At 46.5% G+C, this 14,328-nt stretch overlaps 1 protein-coding gene across 2 annotated transcripts in view; it reads right to left on the reverse strand.

Annotated features, from left to right (window-relative positions):
- Positions 1–2,534, reverse strand: part of ZNF704 (zinc finger protein 704) — a 100,308-nt gene extending 97,774 nt beyond the window's left edge. The window contains exon 1 of one of the 2 annotated variants that reach the window (XM_074145283.1): positions 2,253–2,534. In XM_074145283.1, coding sequence (XP_074001384.1) covers positions 2,253–2,534 — 282 coding nt within the window. Of the gene's footprint in view, positions 1–2,248 lie in introns of both variants that reach the window. The other variant, XM_074145284.1, reaches the window with a different exon arrangement.
- Positions 2,535–14,328: the final 11,794 nt, after the last annotated feature.

Genomic DNA, 14,328 nt, shown 5'->3' on the forward strand with positions numbered 1-14,328 from the left:
TCCTACACTGACAATCCCTAAAGAAATACACAGAAACTAAAGACTAAAATTTTAAAGAAATTTTGATTTCTTTAAAATATTAAATTATAAGAGTTTTTTTAGTTTACAGTATCCAAAAGTATAAATAGCGAAAGCAAAATCTGAGCAGGTCATGATGGTTAGAAATACTCTTCCCAAGAGAGTAAATGCCTGCACCTGGTTACCAAAGATGACTTGAGAGTTTATTACACACACTAAAAGCAGCCTAATACACAGCACTCCCCTCATCTCATCTACGAGGCAGATTTACTCTGCAGGGAAGTAAATACATGCAAGCATGACATTCTGATACGCACCTATAATTTTAAGCGCAAGGCAGAAATACCAGCAACCTTTACTTCTATTAACAGACCTGCTACTCCAAAGAGTGCTGAGGGCTGACAAAGAGAACAGGACACTCTGATAACCCCTGTTATATACAGATTAGACCTATGTAATCCAATTAATATTTCAGATTGTTGTGCTCCATTTCCAATATCTGAAGGGAGCCTACAGGAGAGCCGGAGAGGGACTCTTTGTCAGGAAGTGTAGTGACAGGACAAGGGGTAATGGTTTTAAATTGGAAGAGGGGAGATTTAGATTAGATACCTGAAAGAAATTCTTTCCTGTGAGGGTGGTGAGGCACCGGAACAGGTTGCCCAGGGAAGTTGTGGATGCCCCATCCCTGGAAGTGTTCAAGGCCAGGCTGGATGGGGCAACCTGGTCTGGTGGAGGTGTCCCTGCCCATGGCAGGTGGGTTGGAACTGGATGATCTTTAAGGTCCCTTCCAACTCTAACCATTCTACGATTCTATGATTTGAGAATTTCACACTTTTTTCCTATTAGGTGCACAGGGGAAGTTTCTCTAAGCCTCCCCTACTGCTGGGAGTTTTGGTGTGATGGGGAGACCGATGAGACCAGAGGCCCGTTATGGTGCCTTTCATCCTTAGGCTACCAGTCAAATGTCAAAAGGTTTTACAGCAACCAAGTTGTCCCAGCCTCAGTAGCACAGACAGTCTGACCCACCCAGACCATAACCACCACATCTCGTGGCCTTTGATGGACTCACTGAAGCGCTACACGGACAGGGTCCAATGACCCAAGCAGGTCAGATTTATCCTGTCACTGTTCTGTCAAACTTGCTCTGATCCAACAGGGGATAACCCGAATTGCTGCTGCTTCCCTTTGGAGATTTTCTTTTTTGTTATTTTGGTTTGGTTTCATTTCCTTTTTTTTTTTTTCCTTGTCTTCTGTGGATACAGGGAAGACTCCAATGGTGACAGGGCACTACTACTAGGCCAAGCCCTGTTAAGTAAGAATCACTATCTAAATTTTTTAAAACATATATTTAAAAAAATCAACCCGAATGGATACCCTTCTCAAACTGCCATACACATTTATTTTCCATAACCAGTGCACACCTATGACACGAATCCTCCACAGACCTACACACAGACTTAACCCTACTGTCTGGGTCATCCCAAGAATAAGAGAATTACAGAAAACCCCTCACGATAAAATAATTAAGCGTTAAGTCGGCGGGGCTTTCAGCCTGCAAGCGTTCAGGGGGTCGCCCCGAAACACCCCCAACCCAGGGGCCTGCCCGAGGGCTCTCCCGCGGGGTCTGAGCCGAGCCCCGCCGCGCTCGCTGCTCCCTTCAGGAACTCTTCACCGCTCGCCCCCGCCGGTCTCCGTCCCCCCGCCGCCTCCCCCCGCCACCTTCTCACCCGCCCACGCCCGCAGGAGCGACTCCGGACCGGTAACAGCCTCTCCGCAAACTACAGCCGGGCTGAACGACCCCCCGCCCGCCCCGCAGCGCTGCTTTACCCAGGAAAGTCTTTATTCTCCCCGCTCAAACTACTTCAGGCACCGGCGGCTCTCCCCGCCCGCCCCCCTTTCACCCCGCACCGGCCGCCCCCGCAGCCCGCCCGCCGCCTCCGTCCCCGGGGGGCCGCAGCGGGCACCCGCTTCCTCCGGGACTTGTTGAGCGCGGGCCCGGCCGCCCCTGCCCTCCCTCCCCCGGAGCCCCGGAGGCCGCTCCGCCGCCAGCCGCAGGCCGCCCGGCCGGGGCGGAGCACGGCGGCCGCCCCCTACCGCTCCCCCGGCCCGGCCCGGGGCACCGGCCGGCCCGGCCCGCCCCGCCCCAGCAACCCCCGCCCGGGCCCCTCCACCGGCACCGGGCCGGGCGGCTGCCACCGCCGCCCCGCTCCTGCCCTCGCCCTCCCGGGACGCACCTTCAGGCTCCCCCGGAGGGGGCCCTTTCCGTGGCCGGTGAGCGCCGGGGGGGGGCTCCCCAGGCCGCCCTCCTCCTCCTCCTCTTCTTCCTCCACCTCCACCACCACGTCCTCGTCTTCGTCCTCCTCCTCCAGCGCCGCGGCGGAGCCCTCCCGCCGGGGCGGCCTCCAGGCGCTTTCGGGCTTGGGGGGCCGGACCCCCTCCGCCTGCGCCGCCGCCGGCCCCGCGCTCAGCCGCCGGCTACCCATGCTGGAGCGCTTGGCCAAGCGCCGCGCCTGCATGGTGCCTCCGCCCGCCCGGCCCGGCCCGGCCCGCCTCCCGCCGCGCTCAGCCCCGGCTGCGGGCAGCGCCGAGCCCCAGGGGCGGCGGCGGCGCTCACCGGCGGGCGGCGGTGGGTGTGTGCGGCGGCCGCGTCGCGGCCATGGGGGCCGCGGGCGAGGCCGCCCCGCCGCTCGCCCACCTGCTCCCGCCGCCGCCCTCCTCCTCCTCCGGCCTGCCGGACCCTGTCGGGGTCCGCTCCCGCTCGCCCTTCCTCGCCGCCGCCGGTCCCCGGCACCAAAACCCGGACTGGATTCCCGCCGAGCGCGGCTGCGCCGGGCGCTGCGTGGGGCCGCGCTGCCTCCGCCCGCAGCCGCGGAGAGGGAGGGGGGGGTTTCCCTCGGGAGCGGCCCCCGCCGCTCGCCGGCTTCGCCCCGGGGGCAGCGGGGTCCCTACCAGTCCCTGCCGCGCCCCCCCAGCCTCCGCTGTGTTTCAATGGCAGCGGGTGCCCGGCAGCCTCGGCGGGCGGGACGGGCTGCCAGATGTCCGCGGCCTGGGGGAGATAAAATGATTTCACCTCTCCTCCGTAATCATAAATGGGAAAAAAACCTGGAACTTTTGGGGAAAAAAAAAAAAGAAAAAGCAAGCAGCAAGCTGAGAAGAGACTGGGTTTGGTGGTTTTTGGTTTGGTTTTTTTTTTTGAGATGAAAAATTGAAACAGAGCTATCTACAGCCTGTGGAGGAGAAAACTACCCAGGATGGTTTGGGAAATATTTTCCTGCTTAAATAGTACTTCTGCACATTAAGCTTCAAAATACCTACCTTCCTGTAAAGTTTTTAAAATGCAAATAGTTTCCAAACAGTTTTAAGCTATTGCAGTCGCTGGTTAGATTTATTATAGTCTCCTATACCATTTATTAAAGCCTCCTGAGATTGAGTTGAACTTCAGGTTGCCACGTGCTTTTCCTAACTAACCTCTTCCTCTACAAATAAGTTTTAAATCTGCTTTTACGTGTGGGTTTTGAGCCATATATTCTTTTCCATTTGCAAGTGAATTACAGGAATTCCCTGTTCAGTACCTTTCTCCCCACACAATCCGTTCCAGAGACACGCCAAAGGGCTAAATGGACACTCGGTGTGTCAGCACGGGGCCAAGCTTCACCTCTAATTTAATCTAATTAAACACCTTAATTTGTCCCTGCCAAAAAGCAGTGATATTTATTCATTTTGGAATATAGTATGCAGTACTTTGTATGCAAGAAATTACAGATAATACAGCACTCATTAGTAAATAAATAATGAATTTACTTTTCCTGTCTGACTCTGGAATTTGTTTCAGTTTCCTCAACCCTTCCCCATAAACCAGTTGTTTTCATTCATTCTTTCAAGATTTCCAGAGACCACATCTCTGGACAAGATCCGCAACAGAATCGCTCGCAAATTCTGGCGTATCGTCTTCCAGCAGGATTTCCCCACACGACTAGAAGTGATGCTTCCAGATATTTCATCGCAGCTTTGCTCAGTGGCCACTGGACGGTCGCTGCAGCCCATCTCACGGCACAACAGCAGCCAAAGCCCCCGGTACCCGCAGCCGCAACACGTCCCCTCTTTCTTCCTGCCACGGCGGGGGTATTTAGCTCCTTCATAGCTGCTGGAGCGGGCCAGTCATCGTTTCGGGAAGCTGATGTTGCATAAAGGATAGATCTGTGGAAGAAAAAAAAAAAACACACCAGAATAAATGCTTTTGAGTTTTTTTTCTAAACTGAACGTTCAGAACTAAGGTTTAGATTTGTCAAAACGTTATGCTTCAGTTTTGCCTTAAACATGAATTCTACCATGAATTTAAATGGTATTCTCAGTTCCTTCATACTTATACCATACTAGGGCATAGAAATGGAATAATTAAAATACCTCCTAGTATTAAAATTATTTGAAATATTTTGTATCATTCGAATACCACCAAAATCTAATTGTGATCTCCTGCAGTGGCCTGTATTCACACGTATCTAATTTATAACCACATTCCTGAAAGTCCCCTTCCTGTCTGCCACAGACTGGGACAAAGGTTCAGAGACTTCCTTGAGCTTTTTCCAAGGTCTGTATGTTTTAATCATAGCAAGAACAGAATCAAAATTAGAAATTATATACCCCGAATGTGCTATCATTGAATTGGATTACGTGTGCTAGCACGAACACCGCAAGTAACAGAGCGGAGACTAAAGGATCTCTGGTAGGAAACAGTGATGACAAAGGATAGCTGGGCTTGCACAGACGTGTCTGTCAACTTCCATGACACTTCAGCTTTTATTTGAACTCTGTATTCAGCCCTTTCCTCAGGTCAGCTCCAGGGCCGGCTGTAAGATACACCTGACTTGACGCCTTTTCCCCTGAGGTTTTGGTAAGTGAACATAAAAGCAGAGATTTTTAACCAATAATCAAGCTTTTAGCTGTCAGTTTCAAAAATTACTAGCTGGGGTCTGTGGTTTGGGAGCACGGTGCCAGGAAGCAGAGAAGAGGATCAGACAGGTTCTCAGGGACACACAAAACATCCCAGGCCTGCCTGCCGGAGGTTACTCCTCAGCTCTCAAAGCAGAGCAGGTCAGCCCTGCAAAAGGGTGTTGGAGGAAGAGTGTAACCAAATTCTGGTGGAGGGAGGAAAAATAGTTTTGGGATCAGGAGGGAAAAGGAATAGCAGTCTGGAGTTCACTGGGCTGATGGGCAGGGCAATCCTGGAAAGGGGTTTAGAGAAGAATACTGACTTTTGATTAGTAATCTGTGCTGCTAATGCTTTTTACTCCTGCTGGGTTATCAAATGCAATGAGAAGCCAGTGTTGACAACTCTACAACAGATTGGTTAAAGATTTCTAGCACTTCCCAGGCAAGCCAGATTGGAGCTGTAGTAAGAATAACTTCTCTCACAGTATTTGATACAAACAAAAGATAGAAACGACTGTTTGCTTCATTTCTTCCAGTCGGTCTGACTTGCAGTATGAATGGAGCTGAAGTTGAACCCATATTGCCCTTTCAATGCTTCACAGGGGAGTTAAATTATGGAGAAAGTTTTCTAAGGACAGTCAGGGACTCCTAGATACAGTCCTCTTCAGTATCTTTAAATTCACAAATACTTAGAGAGTCAAACACAAGCCATAAGCCCCTATCATCCATCAACATTTTTCCCCTGAGACTCAGTCTTAGCACTCTTGGGGTGAACTGCTGAATAATTCTGGCCCATAGCCACGTCCTGGCATTGAGTAAATTCTTGTGATACACGGGGTACTATGGTAACACTTAGCTAAACAGAGATCTCTCATGATTGCACTCCAGAATAACATGCCTCTAACGAAAGTACAGGCTCTGGCTGTAATAACAACTGTTTACATGTCAATGATTTCCAAGCTTATTAAAAGTTAATCTGCACATTCACACTCCCTTTGTGTATACAGCTCTCCAACGCAGAAGTGTTTCAGATGCTTCTTTGCCTCTAACTTTAGCAATCAGTTCATATTTCAAAAAAAGAAATGTCTCTCTCTCTCTAAAAACGAGACAACTTCAAATGATAAGCATATAGAAGTATATGTATCTTCCTCAAGAAGTTCTTCTAGAATAATCTGTAAAGGTGAATTACAGTGACAGCTTTGCAGTTCTTGAATAATTACTGTCTAAACTCTTTCTCTAAATCCACTGGGCAGTTCTATGCACTCACAACAGAAAAAAAACCCTAGCTTTCCCTGGCACTGCCTTAGCTAATGTATACTGATTAATGTCTGGTGGAGTTTTTTTATGATACATACTTTTCCCAAACATTTTATACAGTCCATCTCTAAGTTAAGTATTCCTCTCCTTTTCAATATAATTATTTACTGATCTGTTTGACATTTTGTTCCATTTAACTCCTGCTACTTTATCCTGTGATCATGACTGCAGGCAAAGCTTGCCTGACACCACTTTGGGGAAAGAGCCCCTTTTGCTTCCAAAAGCGGAGATTCTTCCCTGATGCTCCGGGAGGCACTACTCTGTAATCACCTCGCTTGCTGGTCCCAGAGCTGCTTCCATCAGCATCGATCACTCAGCGACACAGCTCCCAGCAGTGACAAGCACTAGTACTGTTGTGCTTCAGTTTGCCTCAGGCGGATACATTGATTGCAGCGTGCATTTTGCTGGACCACCCACAAACCCACCTCGGCTAGCTCTCCTTTTCTTCCTCTTCTTATTTTCTGATATGCCTGCAAGGAAAGAATACATTTCTTGATTTATTTTCTTTAGCCTCTGAGTATTTTTTCCCCTTGTCCACAAATGCCAGCATTATACTACTAGAGCAAGATCCCCTCTGCTCCTACCTCTTCCCAGACTGATGCCTTTAAAAAAAAACCTCAAGCAGCAATAGGAACAAAGAAACCCTCGATGTTCTGTCCATTTAATCACTACATTTTTTTCAAATGTAACCTGCTCGAGTAGTTGCTCACTTTTCACTTTTTAGTGTGCCACAAAATGTATTTGTTTGAGCTTTAGTATTCCAACCAGGAGGCACAGTAACCATGTGTGTGTTCCACTTCTCTCATAATCCCAGGCATTTTGAGCCCCTGCCAACTTCTTTTATTTGGGGACCTGCCTCCTCCACACCCCCTGTGTAAACTTTGCATTTGTTTTGCTTTATAGTGATCATTGAAGTTCTCGGTCCAGCTGGGAGGACAGTCAGGCACCTTCAAGAACAAGGGAATGATTGACAATATTAGGCAGAAAATCGTCCACCAGATGCTGCTCAAAAGGAGAGGTGGCAATCTCCTGACCCCCTTCTCAGTGAGCGAAACCGTCACTTCTGTGACATGCCTCTGCCCCACTCATCAACCGAGCGGGCAGCATGAGGTCACTTCTGCGTCTGGCTGTTGTGCAGCCAAATGCCACCCTGCAGGCAAGGCTACACCTTCCACTTGAAGGGCGTTCCAGTGCCACCCATGCATTGGAACGAAGTGGCAAGATGCATCAGCCATTAAAGCATTACTCTTTTCAGTTACTGCTCTGAAACATTTACTAGTTCTGAATAATCTTACTGGTACGGAAAGGAGTTCCAGATAGTCCGTCCTTGGACCGTGAGAGCATGAACATCAGCCAGAATGCATGGCTTTTTTTTTTTAAAACCCCTCCCCAAACAACAGTTTTTCTGTTGTCCAGAAGTAATTTCATGCAACTTACATGTTTATGTCTCTTAAAAAGCGTTGTTTCCCAGAAAAACAGCTCAGCTCATTGGAGTTTCATGCTAGTGCTAATACAATGATTACACTTCCCCTTTTTACAAATTCACTAGTCTGAGAAAAGGGATGAATTTGAAAAAAATAAGACTAACATTTTTCTGCATAATTACCCAGAGCGAACCCGGGGGGGGGTGTGTGTGTGTGTGAAGGGTGAGGAAGGGGGGGGAAGGACAGAGAGAGGGAAAACACTTTTCCTTAACAAAAGCAGCATAGGACAAAAAAGCATGGTCAGTCTACACTGAGGGCAGAAACACAGAAAACATAGGCCTCTGTCATGCAAATGTTTGAGCACATACTATAAATATTTTTTCCTTTTTTTTTTTTCCTCTACACAAAACCCCCGTTTGGGGGAGTTTCAAAGTTGTTTGTGCTCAGCACGAACTACACGTGGTAACAGCAACGTGGTGAACAGTGACCCCTAAACTGACACCGGAATCAAAGGAAAGATATAGAAAAGGAAAGACAATAATTGAATTATTGTTTTAAGTACATGTATTCATTAATTGTCTTAAATTTATGTGGAACTTCCTCTGTAAGTTAAACGTGTATTAAGAAAAACGCAAGACTGGCATGTCAACTTCCTCTTTCTCAGTGAAGTGTCAAAGAACTCAGCTTGATTCTTAGAGTCAAGGCTGAATTTGCAGAGGTAGCAATTACAAAGAAAATAACTAGCTGTTCCTTTCAAAATGAACAAATTAGATCAAGCACTCAGGAAAACATAAATATTACAGGACCACATAAAACAGTACTTACCGACTCACTTTTTACATGGAAACTCCACTGTAAGTCTTTTGGAAGCAAGAAAAAAAAAATTATAGCTGTCAGTCAATGCCAGTGATAAAATTATTTACTCTACTAAATTAAGCAATAGGTACAGTTTTATTTTGATCATCTTGCTACCTATCATAAAATAGTAGTTTTATTTGTATAAATTCTTAATGTTGGAGATGAATACTCTGCTTTGAAAATGGCACTCTGCTTTTTTTTTGGCTTGCATACCACACTGACATTAACCCTAAAGGCTCTTTAAGTAGATACCACTGTAACCAACATTTAAGGGAAACACCAGATAGCCAGAACACTTGGGGATCATGCCCAACTCAAGAGATTTTTTTCATTAATCAGCTGCAAGCCAGGTCACTAGCTTGAAATGTAAGAGTCATTTTCCATGTTGTACATGTTCCTATTTTCTAGGGAGTAAAGAGGGTTCATTAAAGCTAATTTAGGGGTGTTTTTTTGCTTGGTGGTTTTTTGCTTGGTGGTTGGTTGGTTGTTTTTTTCCCCCAGGTAAGCTCCGTGTTGGAAGTTTCTCCTTCCAGTGCTCCAGATGAAGGTGCTCCTTCCAGTCGACTCCTTAGGAGTCTTCAGGAAAATTCAGAGTTTTGATGGCCCGTTTTTCCCTTGTAAAAAAAAGCTGAAAAAGACACTTCTAGATTGATTGTTCCGCTTTCCCTCCCTGTCCCCTTTCAGGAAGGAGCTCCCTGTGGTCCATGGGGAAACCCGGCTGACTTCTTCCTGCCTCTCCCAACCTGCCCTCCTCCATAAAAAAAACCAAACCAACCCAACCAAGCAACAAACCCCTCACAGAGCTGGAAAGGCACAAATAAAGAGGTCTCGTTTGGAAAACGGGCTTTTCCCCTGCAGGAAGAGGCCGCTCGCTGTCACACCGAGGACGAGCTGAGGCCGACAGGCCGCCGTTTCCACACAGCCCCGCCCGCCCCCCTGACCCCCGCTGCCTGAGGCCCCGCCGAGCTCCCACAGCCCTTCCTCCGTGCTCCCGCCCGCGATCCTGTTCGGCTTTTGCCTCAGATTTCTCCTCCTCCTCCTCCTCCTCCTCCCCCGTGCCGGCACAGCGCGGCCCCGTAAACATGTGCTGCCCTGTCAGCGGGCTCCGCCATGCTTGCCCGTCCGCGCCCCTCCGCGCTCCGCACCGCAGCCCAGCCGCCGCCGCCGGGGCGCTCGTTGCGCGGCAACGCGGAGCTGGGGGGGGGTGTGCTGGGGTGCTGAGGGGAAGGCGGCACCCGCCCGCGCTGAGGGGAAGGCGGTGGCGCCCCGCAGGGCCGCGGCGGCGGGGGCCAGGGCCCGGCACCCCCCTGCCTTTCGGAAGAGGAGACGTTAAAGGCCTGGGCTGCCGAGAGGGAGGGGGACGCGGCCGGCGGGGCCCGCCGTTCCGCCGTTATTAGTAACTGCGTATTTCCTAGGCGATGGCGGAGGCGGGCGGCCTGGCGCCGGGCCGCCCCTTCTCTCTGCAAAGCGCCTGCCCCTCTGCCGTTCCCCTGGGAGGTGCGGTCTCCGCAATAACCAGTTTCACCGTTACAGGCGAGCGTCTCGGAGCCCCCGTTACGCTGAAGTCGGAGGATTGTGTAAGGCTTTCAGCCTCCTTAACAAAAAAAAAAAGATACCCGAATAAAACCAGCGTGGAAAGAAGTTTGGAAACTTGATAACCAGGTCAGAAATCAGCAAATACATAAAATGACCCAAGCTTGGCTCAGTCACACCTCCTGATTGTTCAGTTAAACTTGATTAATTAGGAACCTGTGACTCGAATTAGGTTGAGACCGTTTGTGCTCCAGCAGTTACTTGTTCTACGGAGAATACAAATGTAAGCATGTAATATTAAGCACATTGGGGGTTTGGGATAGAATACACTTACTATAAAATGCAGTCCAGGTCACAACTGCTGTGCAAGTTCAGTTCTTCAACAAACTCCCCCAGGAAAGAGCAAAAACTCTTTAAATTTCACAGCCGAAGTCTCATTTATTTCTCTGGCTGGTGGCTAGGTCTTCGCTCTTGTTTTGAGAGGGAAGGGGTAGTAAAATTGAAAAATTGAATTTTGAATTGCCAGCCTTTTAAGCCTCTTCTTGTGATTGTTTTTTCAAGTGTAACTTGAATTTGTAACTTTGTCACCGAAATCGGGAATAAACACCAACGTACTCTTAAGAAGCAGGCATTCTTTTATTCAGCACTGGGGACATGGGGGATCTCTGCACCCACCATGTCCATCGAAGGCGAGATTCAGAGAGACTTATATCCATACAGAATATGCATAGTCATTGCATCTCCCAGAACTCATTATAATATTCGCATCACCCCAGCACACATGCATTAAGTCCGTGAGGGGCTGCATGGAAGGTCTTGGGTGGTCCCTAGTGGTGTTCGGTGGTCACTCAGGAGTGAAGTCTCAGTAAATTCTTGGTGGTTCTTTCCATATGAAGCCTTGACTTGGAATGTCCTTCTGTTTGACCATGACTGGTTTGTGCTGATAACTCTTGAGTGGATTGGGGAAGGTAAATGCAGAAGCTTTTGCAACTCCTCCCTGTATTTTGCAGGCTTGTAAACAGGTTCTTTCTGGTGGTATTCTTCAGTGTTTGTTTTTGCTTGTATTTGTGAAAGGCGCCCTTAATCCTTTTAGTTACACATTTACATATCCACTAGACTCTTAGTTCCTGATTGTAACAAGTTCTTTTCATTAATTTTTGGTTTCTAAATGGTTGGGTTTTGTTTATAAAGGCTAGTGCTATTCTGTTTTATTGGCTTCCTTTGGTAGAGATGTGTTGTATTTTAATCTATGATTTGTGTAAGCAAAAAAAACCTTGCGGGTACTGGAAGTGTTACTAAATACAAAGGGTTCTTTTCCAGTGTTTATAGAAGAAACTTATTTGTGTATAAACTTTCCTTTTTTTTTTTTCTTTTTCTTTCTTTAGTATGAATGAAGGGTTACTCTAGGCTTTGCTGTGGGAGGAACAGAGCAGCGGGGTGGTGGGAAGTCTGGGGGCCATTGGAAAGAGGGGAGCACAGGGAAAAGCCAACCCAGGAGGGCTTTCCCTCCTCTTGGTGTTAAAGGTTTTCGGTCAAAAGGTGCTAACACAATGCAGAAGTTTGGTGTAGATGGCAAGATAATGAGTTTTACTTGAGCTTCGGTTTAATGAAGCATCTACTGCCTTGTCTGAGTCATTTGGAAAGCGTTACTTAGATAAACACAGTCTCAGAGCAGAAAACTAAGTCCGGATGGCTATAGTCACAGAGGAGGGACAGCAAAAGAGGAGCGTCGGGGGAGAGGGGATCAAGTAGTAGGAATGGGAGAGTAGCCCTGGGGCAGTGAATGGTAGCAAAGATGTTGATGAAACCAAGAATTTTGCTTCTAATACTTATTTCCTTGCAATTTTCCCTTGAACACAACTCTTCTTCACAGGCAGGCAGTTCACTGGGACAGGGGAGAAGAGAAGTAGGTAATCAAACTGACATTACACCCTTGCGAAAGAGGGCTGGGTTAACTACGCATGACGCAGGTAAGTGTCCTGAAGATACCTGATACAGCTCTTGTTAAAAATTTGGATCATTTTCTTTGTGTCTCTGTTTCTGTGGTCACATTGCCCTTTTTGTGCTGCTCCAAGTTCAGCTGTCTGCAAAATCCAAACTTCGGAGTCTTGGGACCTAGATTACCATTTTCCTACAATAGCATGAAGTTGGTCCTACAGAATAACAGACGCTGATTTTAGAGGAGAATGAACCTCTTCTGCCACAGAGCATTAGGTGAGCAGCCTGTCACACGAATTATTATTTTGAGTATTTTAAGTTTAATAACTTACCAGTATTTAAGCTTAATAACTAAAGTGTTGCATAGTTCTTTCAAAAAGGAGATTAGTTAACTAACACCATCTATCCCTGCTAGTTATCTGCAAGTGGATTACAGAGAATGATACTCCATTTGCACATGCATTTTGCAAACTTACTCCTTGGTTGTACTCTTTATTTTGCAAATTGCAGACATTGAGATGAAGGGTCTATAATTTCCTAGCTTGCCTTTCTCTTGGAACACTGGTGCTGCACTGGCATGCATCCACTTCGCTGTGACTTCATTTGAATACAGCAAATTCTTTATTATGATTAACAAAGGGTTGCTCTTTGGTCTGCTTTGAATCTCAGTCTGCTCATGGAGATTAGCGGGTTTTGAGCAATGCCAACTCACTAAATATCTCTGCTTCACTGATCTCAAAGACATTTGTGACAATGGATTTAGTAGTCATTTTCATGCGTGTTTTTGCCTTTGAATGGATAATACCTTAGTAGTTCTGCTTTCCATTGCTGTTTGGTTCTCCATTCAAAAGGGTTTAAATTCAAAACTTCTCTTTCCTCATATGTTGCTTCTTTGAGATACATAAACACATTTGTTTGTGGTTTTAATCCTTGTATGCAACCCTCCGTCACCTCCTTGATTTTATTTTTGGTGAATACATTGCAAATGTCTATGTATTATCTCCCTCTTCATGGCAGAAACAAATGAAACTTTCCTTCCCAAGGCAAGATTAACAGAAATTGTTCTTCAACTGAGGAGGAAGAGGCCAGTGATTTTAAAGTAGGGAGCTCCCAGTTACATTTGCTGATGTGGCCATATGTCTCATTTGGCCACAAGAATTAGAGAACGGGCAACAGTAAAACCTTAGGTGACATCAGATCAGCAACCCCTTTTATTTTTTCATGACTGTCTCCATCAATGTCTTCACCAGTTAGCAGGTAACACATACAGACCTCATTTAGCTGTTAAGTCTGACTGAAGTATTTGGGACAAGTATGTTTTTTAGACTGGGATCATATCTCTTCAAATAATCTGTTTAGTATTGTTTTCTTGTAAAGGTTTCTCTCAGTTCCACTGCAACATAACAAAATAATCTTCCAACTTTGAGTTACTCAGAAAGAGCTATACTAGACATAGGTGGGTATTTACTTTTTATGATGTAATCACAAAATACATACAGTGAAATCTAGAAACATTAGAGACATCATCATCTTAATTTCTCATTTTCCAGTTAAGGCCACCAGCATGAGCCGCGTTGTATGTTGCCACTTCAGAGGCCTCCTTTTATACTTGTAGTCCGTTGTCTTCTCTAGGGACTCCTGACCACTAGAACACTTAGGTTTTAAAGCTCTTCTTGCCCTGAGTTTTAAGATGTATTTATAATCTGAAATGCAGATACTTAACAGGTAAAGTGCTCTTGTATAGTTAGAGCTCAGTGATTCTGAATAGCTTACGTTTAAAAATAAAACAACTATTAGCAAACGTCTCTGTTTTATACAACTCATTGCAAAACAGTCACACAGGTAAGATTTTCTAGTTGGTACTGATGGTACGATATGGTATGATGGTCTAGGTACAAAAAGATCTTCCATTTGTGTATTTCTCTCACTCCAGCTGGAGCAGGACATCACCATTATCATCACCTAAACCATGCAAATGTGTTCATTTAGAGAAATCCCTCATGGAAAGTGGAAAGAGGGCTTTATGTTACTCATTTATTTCAGTGAATAGAACTAGGCAACAATGAAGAATAAAACCAGGAGTTAAGCTTTTTTGTAGGAGTATTTGCAATTTGGGGTTTATTTTCATTCATGTTAGTAAGAAATACCGTGTAGCTAAACAGTATCTTCTATTGGTGTTTATCACGTTACTTCTCTCAGTGCACTGAACACAACCTTATATAATAAAGCAGGATCCTGGAGTGACAAATTTTAAATTTTCTCTAAGAAAGGTGATCAGCCTCTTTCTCCTTCCTGAAAATTTCTTAAGACA

This window comes from Numenius arquata, chromosome 3 (assembly GCF_964106895.1).
Source record: "Numenius arquata chromosome 3, bNumArq3.hap1.1, whole genome shotgun sequence".
Classification (NCBI taxonomy): Eukaryota; Metazoa; Chordata; class Aves; order Charadriiformes; family Scolopacidae; genus Numenius; species Numenius arquata.